At 39.1% G+C, this 9234-nt stretch overlaps 2 protein-coding genes across 2 annotated transcripts; one reads left to right on the plus strand and one right to left on the minus strand.

Moving 5' to 3' along the window:
- Positions 1-1378: 1378 nt before the first annotated feature.
- LOC111912475 (probable glutathione S-transferase) lies at positions 1379-2892 on the plus strand. Its single transcript, XM_023908214.3, has 2 exons — positions 1379-1844; positions 2393-2892. The coding sequence occupies exons 1-2, from the start codon at positions 1521-1523 to the stop codon at positions 2741-2743; spliced, it is 675 nt and encodes a 224-aa protein (XP_023763982.1). The 5' UTR covers positions 1379-1520; the 3' UTR covers positions 2744-2892.
- Positions 2893-3382: 490 nt separating this feature from the next.
- LOC111912476 (ras-related protein RABB1c) lies at positions 3383-6063 on the minus strand. Its single transcript, XM_023908215.3, has 6 exons — positions 5617-6063; positions 4559-4698; positions 4391-4473; positions 4098-4302; positions 3878-3946; positions 3383-3790 (listed from the first exon to the last, which is right to left on the minus strand). The coding sequence occupies exons 1-6, from the start codon at positions 5660-5662 to the stop codon at positions 3698-3700; spliced, it is 636 nt and encodes a 211-aa protein (XP_023763983.1). The 5' UTR covers positions 5663-6063; the 3' UTR covers positions 3383-3697.
- Between the last annotated feature and the right edge of the window lie 3171 nt (positions 6064-9234).

Consider the following 9234-nt stretch of genomic DNA (forward strand, 5'->3'; position numbering starts at 1 on the left):
ATATATATATATATATATATATATATATATATATATATATATATATATATATATATATATATATATATATATATATATGAATGAGAGGGTAGAAAATATTACAGTCAATATTCACTTTATTATATAGATTAATAGGATAAATCATATTTAGGATTGGGTTTAGTAATACCATTATGGGAGCGGGTGTGGATAATACTTCGTGGGGTTGTCGGCAATAAGGGATTTGTAGGAGCGATCGGAGAGTGGATCGGAAAAACAGTTGTGGAGTTAGTTGGTGGGGGTGACGAATTGGATGAACCAACATGAGGGCTAGTTGAAACTCAAACATGGTTGTTTGGGATAGAACTTTTTGACTAAGTAACAGGAGATGAAGTGGGGCTCGATTATGAAGGTGGAGTGATATTATTTGACATGTGATAAAGAATATTTAGAAAAGGGGAGAGTGGTGGATTATCGAGAAAGTCATAAGAGAAGGAGGGATATGAGAAACGATTTTGGTAAGGAAATGTATTCTTATCAAAAGTAACATGACGGGATATGATTGGTTTGTCAGTTGAAAGAGTGTGGCATAGATAACCACGGTGATTGTTCGGGTAACCAAGAAAGATGGAAGGAATGGATCTAGGAGTGAGATTATTTTGAGTGGTGGTGGAGATATTCTGTAACATAGACACTCAAAGGTGCGTAGGTGAGTGTAGGTGGGTTTGCATAGGTATAGAATTCTGGTTGGTGTTTTGTTTTAAATGGCAATGGAAAGTAATATACTAATAATATATGTGGCTGATGATAGAGCGTAATGCCAAACAGATGGGGGTAGAGATGCTTGGAGAAGGCTAGTACTAATCATATTGTTAAAGTGCAAATTATTCCTTCAACTTTGCCATTTTGTGGTGAAGTATAAGGGCATGTAAAATGAAATGTAGTACCGCTTTTAAGGAAAAATTGTTGGAGCGGGGAGTTATTAAACTCTCTACCGTTGTCACATTGTAAGGTTTTGATGTTGCGATTAAATTGGGTTTGGATTTGTGTATGAAATTGTTGGTAGATGGTAAATACTTGAGATTTAGTTTGTAATGGGAATGTCCAGACGAAGTGTGAAAAATCATCAAGTAAATTTATACAATACAAGAAATCATTTGCCCGATCAACAGAGACGATATGTATGTGTAAATGGTCGATTGACCTACGCGTGTGAGAACAGATGACCGGAAAACGAGAACTGTAGATTAATAAAATAATAATGGTGGGTAATATGGAATAAACAAGAAGTATACTTGTAACCAACGATTACACTGTTGCTAACGTCCATATTAACTAATACAGTATATAAATACATTCCAAACAAATTTATAAACTAATTCACTTTTATACATTTTTAATCGCAAACCTGAGATATGTTTCACTCTTTCGAAGTGTAGCACACTTCCACATACCTACCCTAGGATTTTGTCTGGTCCGCCGCTACGCATATATTATACATAGACACGTAGTGAATACTGAATATTCCCAACAACCTAACAATGGCGAAACAAGAAGAAGAAGTGATTCTACTGAATCTATGGGCAAGCATGTATGGGATGAGGGTCAGGATCGCACTTGCTGAGAAGGGTGTTTCATACGAATACAGAGAAGAGGATTTGAGGAGTAAGAGTCAGCTTCTCTTGGACATGAACCCGGTTCACACGAAGGTTCCGGTTCTCATCCACAACGGCAAACCGATCTGCGAGTCAAACATCATTGTTGAATATATCGATGAAGTCTGGAAAGATAAAGCTCCATTGCTTCCTTCTGATACTTACGACAAAGCTCGTGCCAGGTTTTGGGCTGACTTCATTGATAAGAAGGTAACTTTTGACCTTTCTTGGTTTTTTATCTTCTACTTACCAGGGTTTATAGTTGACGTTTTGATTCCCTCCTTCAAGACTATTGCAAACAATTTAATTTTGGTCCTCCTAAATCTTTTGAACGTGCGTTTTGATTTAATTTTCAACCCAGATCTACATATTTCATTATAAAACAATTTCAGAAATCCTATGGTGATTTCCAGTGATTGTAAGGTGTTAAAGGCAGATCAAGAACTTGTAATTGAAAAAATCACAAGATGGCCATTAATTACTCATGAAGAATGTTTTGGGTGTTTTCTTGTTTTGATATCATTTCTTAACCTAAACAACTCAAACCCCATTTGGTTTACTTTGGGTGTAACTTTGCATCTGGGATTCTTTCTTTCTTTCTTGAATCCATGACTACATATTCAAGAAATTCACTTCGTACCTGTTTTGATGCAACTTCCTATATATGAAACAAGTCAATGTTTGTTCGAATCTTGTATTCAAGGGAAATGGTCTTAGATTATCGAATCTTTTCTCTAACATCGTATAAGGAAATGTAGGTATTCCAAATTGGGAGGAAGTTGTACACAACAATAGGGGAAGAACATGAGGCAGCAAGGAAAGAGTTTATCAATTCCCTTAAACTGATTGAAGGAGAACTTGGAGAGAAGCCTTACTTTGGAGGTGAGAGTTTCGGATACGTTGATGTGTCTTTGATCCCATTTCATTCATGGTTTCATTCCTATGAAACATATGGGAAATTGAACATACAACAAGACTTCCCAAAATTGATTGCTTGGGGTAAAAGGTGCTTTGAGAACAAGGAGAGTGTGTCCAACAGTCTTCCTGATTCGCTAAAGGTCCTTGCTTTTGTTCAATTCTTGAGGAGAAGATTTGGACTCGATGAATAGAACTTTGAGGTATCAAAGCCAATATGGTTTTGTTCAGTTCAACACGTGTATCGGATCTGTATTGTTGCTATTTTCCCTTTTTTGTCATAAAAAAAACACTTGGATGTGTTTGTCACATATAAATAAAGAAAGTTGTGTTTTCAGATGCATTTCTTGATATGCTTACATTTTTTCAGTAAGTGTATTTTATGTATGGGATTGGTTACATATCTGTGAGATTTGAATCGATTAAAAAAGAGCGGATGTTGGGGATGATGCTGTTCTTGTCAAAAGCTTGGAACAATCAAGAAGTTATTTTATTTTTATTTTTTTTAACTTGTAGTTATTTTATGCACAGCTACACCACCAATGGCTGCATCAAGAACGTTGTTCCAGTTTCGTTTGAATTGAATTTACATAAAGAAAAATAAGAAAAATGATACAGATATGAACACACATATGCACTGTAAGTAACTCTTATTTGGATATAAATATAGGACGAAGGGAGTATCTGATAATCAACCACAAATTGAGCTCTTATAATTAGAGATGACAAAACATGTATAAGAAATTAATAAGTAAAATGAGTAGAAATTGTGAATTTTTAATACATGCATCAACGTGTTTTCTTGTCTCAAAATAATCCTTGGTGCAAGTTAGTTGAATTAAATTAGACAAAAGTAACAGAATTATGTTATAAGCAGATATGCTATTTGCATACAGAACTTAAAAACCAAGCTCGTACATTTGACCTTTTTTTTAGACTGCATCAGCCCATGAACAAAATCTTTATTTAAATATAAAAACTAAAACAACTTACAAATATAGCAAGATTTCAACCTACTTTTCTTTCTTTTGTCTCACAGTAGTTTCCTTTTTGAAGGACGCAAAAGTCCCTGACAAGTGTGTGTGTGTGTGTGTGATGGAAGAATTACAGCATCTAATGAAGAGTTAGTTGATTTACTGATAATTTTTTTAACTGCAACAGCCACCAACTTGAGAAGCAGATCCATCTCTTCCTCCTGAAGGCCCCGGATTGCCACCACATCCAACTTTAATTCCAAAAGACTGCCAATATTCAATTAAAAAATAATACATACCTTAATTTAGCTCACAAATATAATTTGGAAATGATAAAAACAAAATTGGACTTGCCTCATTTGATACATCAAATATTCCATCTTGAATCTTCTTGTAGATTGTTCCAGCTGTGTTTATGAATGCCTACAACAAAACCCAATATTGATTGATAGCAAGAAAAAATTTCTAAAAGATGTTAGAATGTTCTAGAATACCCAAAACGATTTTAGAATGCCGTGGAAGATTCTAGAACATCATGGAAGACTTTGTTTTTATCGTGTTTATGAATTATCACCTCCTCAACATTCTGAGCAGTTTTTGCAGACGCTTCCATGAACACGAGACCATGTTCGTTTGCAAACTGTTCTCCTTCTTCAGTGCTGACAGCTCTTCTGTGTGCAAGATCACACTTATTACCAATAAGCATAACAGTCATGTTCTCATTTGCATGCTGCCTTGCATCCTCCAACCAGCTAGCAAGGTGATTAAATGTTTCCCTCCTGCATGTTTCATACAATTAACAACATCTCAAAATAAATAAAAATAAAAAATGGAATTCATTTATAAAAAAAAGATATATTATATAACCTGGTGATGTCATAAACCAGAAGTGCACCAGCAGCGCCTCTGTAGTAAGACCTTGTTATAGATCTGAATGATTCTTGGCCAGCCTGATTAAGTAGAAAATAAGAAAAATGAGTGAATTCATTATAAAAGGAAAAGAAAAGAAAAGAAAAGGAACATTTATTTACAAACCGTGTCCCAAATTTGCAGTTTTACTGGTTTGTTATCGATTGTGATCATTCTGGCTCCAAATTCAACACCAATGGTTAAGTCATGGACTGGTTGAAAACGCTTGTCTGTGAACTGTAGAAGAAGGCATGACTTCCCCACCCCTACAGACATCAGTTGGATTATGTCACTAAACGACTAACTGATAGATGAAAAGCTAGCTTATAAAAAATAACGTTTGATAAAACTAGTTTAAATATGTAAAATGACATAAAAAGGCATATAGAAGATTGTGTTACTTATAATTAATAAAAGGGTATAATTGAAACGTTAGTCTGAATAGTTTTTTTAAAATACTAGCTTACAAGCTACTATTTTATTTGCCAAACATGACAAACTAAAAAAAACTAGCTGTGTGACTTGACAAACATAACACAAATTACATTAATCGGACACATAAAGATGCAAAAAATTATTTTGGGAGCTTTTTTTTTGACATTGCTTGTAACGTTACGAGCTCAAAAGGCAGAGGTTTTTCATATTTTTGATATTATTTTATTCATTTTACTCTACAGATCGATACTATAAATAACCGTTGTGAGAAAGTTTTACTGAGGTTTGTTAAGCTTTTCCGTTTGTTGATGTGTGTAGGACGTGGCACTGTACATATCTAAACAAAAATCTAGTTTCTTTAAAGAGATAAAATTTCAGATTCCAGACATATGTATGGGATTAAGATTCCTGATGATAAAATTCCTTTAGAAAGAACTTGATCCTCGGCAAAAGTGGGTAACGGATTCAGAAAATTTGGATCTGAAAGAGATCGATGATTCAAGTCACAGTCTCTAAAATATTCTGTTACCTAAAAATTCCATTGAAATAAGCCAACTACTCTGACGTTGTTTCAATTGATCAGAAAAGTTTGAGGACATAATTTGAAAATTAAAAAAAGCCTGAATAATCTCATAAACAACCGGCATTCCTATTGTTTTGAGAATGCGATCGACACAGATTTGATAAAAAGAGGAAACAATGATAAATAATCAGAAAACAAAAGACGATTCAGAATTGAAGCAAATTACCTGTATCTCCAATGATGATGTACTTGAAGAGATAAGCGTAGGACATGATTATTCAGATCGCTCGGATTTTAAAAACTTATCAAATCAAAAGCGCCAAATAAATCGTGGAAACTTGGAGATTAATTATTTCGAGAGAATCGACAATCAATCAATCTAATTGAAGAAGACAACTTTTATTAGATTGCGTAATCCTGCATTACGAATTTACGATATTGAATTTCCGATTTGTGCTTCGCTGTCGCGGATGCAGAGACCACCGCCTTAAAATTTTGATAAATATCACTATATGCCAAGAAAAAAAAAAGGAATTTGAAAATTTATTAGTACATCTAATTTTACGTGAGAGCGTTTTGGGATAATTGCATGAATAGTTAAAAAAATCGTTTTCTAGTAAAAAAAAATTAAAAAAATTCGGTGTTGTTAAAGAAATGACACAATAGCTTATTGATTTTCAATTTGGGATCGGGTGGGGTGACATTATCATTCCATTCCTTTGTGGATAGAATTCTTATATGGTTAGGTAGCAATGTTGTTTTCGGGAGATAAACATATTTGGTCCATTATTGAAGTTCAACAAGACAACTCTTTGGGACCATTTCTTTTTGCCAATGTTGTAAAAAACGTTCGACGTTAGCTAGTCGGTGGACTGGGGTCAAGAGATTAATCGGTTAGGCGGAAATTTATCGGAGGATTAATCAGGGACCATTAATTGCTAATTTGTTGAATTTTAAAAAATTAAATATGACTAATGATGTGACCTGGCTTCAACCGGATTAGTGCTACTGAATCAGGTTCCTCATTTTCTTTGCAAGATCACAAGAAAGAGAGGCCGTCAGCCATTTCCCGGGAGGGTGCTCCCGGAAGAACGCTCCGACGGTCAAGTTAGAAAGTATCTAGGGTTTTGAGTGTCTTCTTTTAGAGAGAAGAGCTTACCTTGTGAGTCCGAGGGTGCATCCTTTTATACCTAGCGCTCTTGCCCAGTCCGTACTGGACAAGATCGCTTTTTGGGGAGACAAGATCAGAGGCGCTGATTGGAAAGCCGTGCGTCCTTAACCGTCAGGGCGCTCTCATTGGCTCTGGCGGTAATGGCCTGACCCCACTGTCTGTCCCTTGATTGTCTCTTTTGTCTTGAAGCCGGGAGCGTTCTTTGGCGGGCGCGAGCCCCTCGCCTGGGCATTCTATCCCCAGGAGCGCCAGCGGGCGCTGAGCCTGCTAGGCTTAGCCTGACTGGAACGCTCGACGCTTCGACTAGGTGCGATTCTGTCGTGCCGCCTTAGGCACGTCATCAAGCCCCCCAGTCTGGTAGCCGTAGCGTTGCAGCGTTAGTTACAGCGTTCCGAGCTTAATTTGTTTACACGTGTTAGTTTTTCTTTACCCGTCGTTCCGCCCTTAATGGCGACGTGACTGCGCATGATGGCTGGCAGTTACGTCATCGTGTCAGACATTTTAAATGCCCCGCCCTTTCCGTTTCTTTATAAAGACGCTTGTAGGGCTTCTTTTTGCCTTCACTCTTTCTTCATCCTTCTTCGTCTTCCTTTCTCTGTGTTTTTCTCCTTTCTCCTCCTCTATGGCGAGTCTTCGTGGTATCCTTCCCTCCGCCACTGAATACCGCCAACTTGAAAAATCATATGGTTTATCTTCTGTGGAGGGTGTGGAGTTTCCTTCTACGAGTTCTAGTATCTCCTCCCCCCTCCCTTATGGAAAAATCGGGGTTTATTTGAAAACCCTAGACGCTGGCATCCGTTTCCTGTTGACAGACTTTCATGAAGAAGTTCTCCAGAAGGATGGCTGCAGCTTGCAGATGCTGACCCCGAATGTTGTTAACAAAGTGGTAGCACTCGAGATGATTTGCAGGGCCAATGGCTATCTTCCCGACTATTTTGTGTTTAAGTACTTCTTCAGATTCTGCGTCACCGGAGATAAGTGTACCTTTTCAGTCTGGCGAGGAGGACATGCTCTAGTTCCCGAAGGACGAACCCCCAAGAACTGGCAGGACAAGTGGCTGTGGGTGAATCAGGAACTGCTTGGGAGTGGTCGGTATCGTGCAAATACCTTTGCTGATACTATCCCCAAGCTTTTCCCCCACAATCAAGGCGTTGCTAATTACCTAAAGAGTGTCCAAGTAACTCCTGAGGACTACTCTGAGGCCCTCCTCTCCGGTGTAGGGATGAGTCCCTCTTGGAGTCGCCGTGGCAAAATGGCGGTGTTCTTTTGCAATGTTGATGGTAAGTGCTCTGCCTGGCTTTCTCTTTTCCTCTTTTCATTCTCTTTTTTTTTTTTTTCTTTTTTTAGGTGACTGATACTTCACGTTCTGGCTTTCCCAGGTGTTGAATCCTCTTTGTCTATGGATGAGGTTTTGCGAAAACGCTATCGGGGTAAGCTGGAGTGACGCGAGGTGGATCTAGTTGACCGGCTCCCTCCACCTCGTCGGGTGGTCCAACTTACTTTGACTACTTCCCCTTCTACTTCTCCTACAGGTGAGTTAGTTTCGGAGACAAATCCCCTCCACACTCGCCCTATTTCTGCTGTCATGCCTATGGGTAGTACCCTCTCCTCTTCCATGGAGAGTAACAAGGATAGCAAAGAGGGTATCAGCGCTGATGTTCGGCGTATGCAGGCAAAGAGGAAAGCTATTTTGGCCATGGGTGAACCGATTACTGGCGCACCTATTGTCGCCAAAAGAATTCAGACTAGGCGTAGCTTTTCCTACCTGTTGAATTCTATGCCTTCCATGCCAACCGGCGTGGTTGTGATCCCTGATGACGACGCGCAACAGTCCGAAGGGATCCATAGGGCGCGTGATCAGCCCGTTGTTTCATCAATCTCACCCATACCTGTTCCAAGTGTTCTGTTTCTTCCTTCGAAGCTTTCTCTTGTCAAGGACTCTAGAGATCCTGGCCAGGCATCTCTCCCTCTGGGCGGTGTTACTGGGGAGAGTTCTGCCAGGTCCCCTGTCTTTGCCCCTTCTTGGAATCTTCACAATGATTCTCGGTTATCCGTTCATGCCAATGCTTTGGAGTTCTCTCGCCATGCTTTTCCTCTTGCTGCAGTTAGTGACATGGAGGCCATGGGTAACCCTGCTCTTTCCCATAACATGGCTTACGCCGCCGCGCAAGTAGAGATGCACAAACTCAGGATCCGATCCGATCCGATCCGGTCAACAATCTGATCCGGTCAAATCCGATCCAGTCAACAATTCGATCTGGTCTAATCCGATCCGAATCCGGTCAAAATCGGATCCGAATCTGGTCAACAATCCGAATCCGATTTGAAACCGGTTTGATCCGAATTTTGTTAGCTTTTACCAAATTTTCCGACGGTTTAAGAACCGGTTTTTGTAGAATCCGGTTTGTGATCCGGGGGTCAATCCGATTTCGAGTCCGAAAAGCCAAACCGGTTTGAATCCGGTCACCGGTTTAATCCGATCCGGTTTGGTCAAAACCGATTTTGACCGAAACCGGATTTCGGATCGGATCGGTTTCATTTTGAGGATCCAGATTTTGTGTGCATCTCTACGCGCAAGCTATGTTTTACCTTGTTGCCGGCTCCCGACGCATCCATTCCCTTAGTAAACTGGAGGCTACTCATGCCATGTGCGAGTCGCATGTGGTAGGGCTG

Source organism: Lactuca sativa, chromosome 5 (genome assembly GCF_002870075.4).
Source record: "Lactuca sativa cultivar Salinas chromosome 5, Lsat_Salinas_v11, whole genome shotgun sequence".
NCBI classification, from domain to species: domain Eukaryota; kingdom Viridiplantae; phylum Streptophyta; class Magnoliopsida; order Asterales; family Asteraceae; genus Lactuca; species Lactuca sativa.

Excerpts from the sequence above, each read along its gene's own strand:
- LOC111912475 (XM_023908214.3), top strand. The coding sequence starts at position 1,521 with ATGGCGAAACAAGAAGAAGAAGTGATTCTACTGAATCTATGGGCAAGC. Across the intron at positions 1,845-2,392 it reads CTGACTTCATTGATAAGAAG|GTATTCCAAATTGGGAGGAA; the intron begins GTAACTTTTGAC and ends AAGGAAATGTAG.
- LOC111912476 (XM_023908215.3), bottom strand. The coding sequence starts at position 5,662 with ATGTCCTACGCTTATCTCTTCAAGTACATCATCATTGGAGATACAG. Across the intron at positions 4,699-5,616 it reads CATCATCATTGGAGATACAG|GGGTGGGGAAGTCATGCCTT; the intron begins GTAATTTGCTTC and ends TGATGTCTGTAG. Across the intron at positions 3,791-3,877 it reads TATTTGATGTATCAAATGAG|TCTTTTGGAATTAAAGTTGG; the intron begins GCAAGTCCAATT and ends GAATATTGGCAG.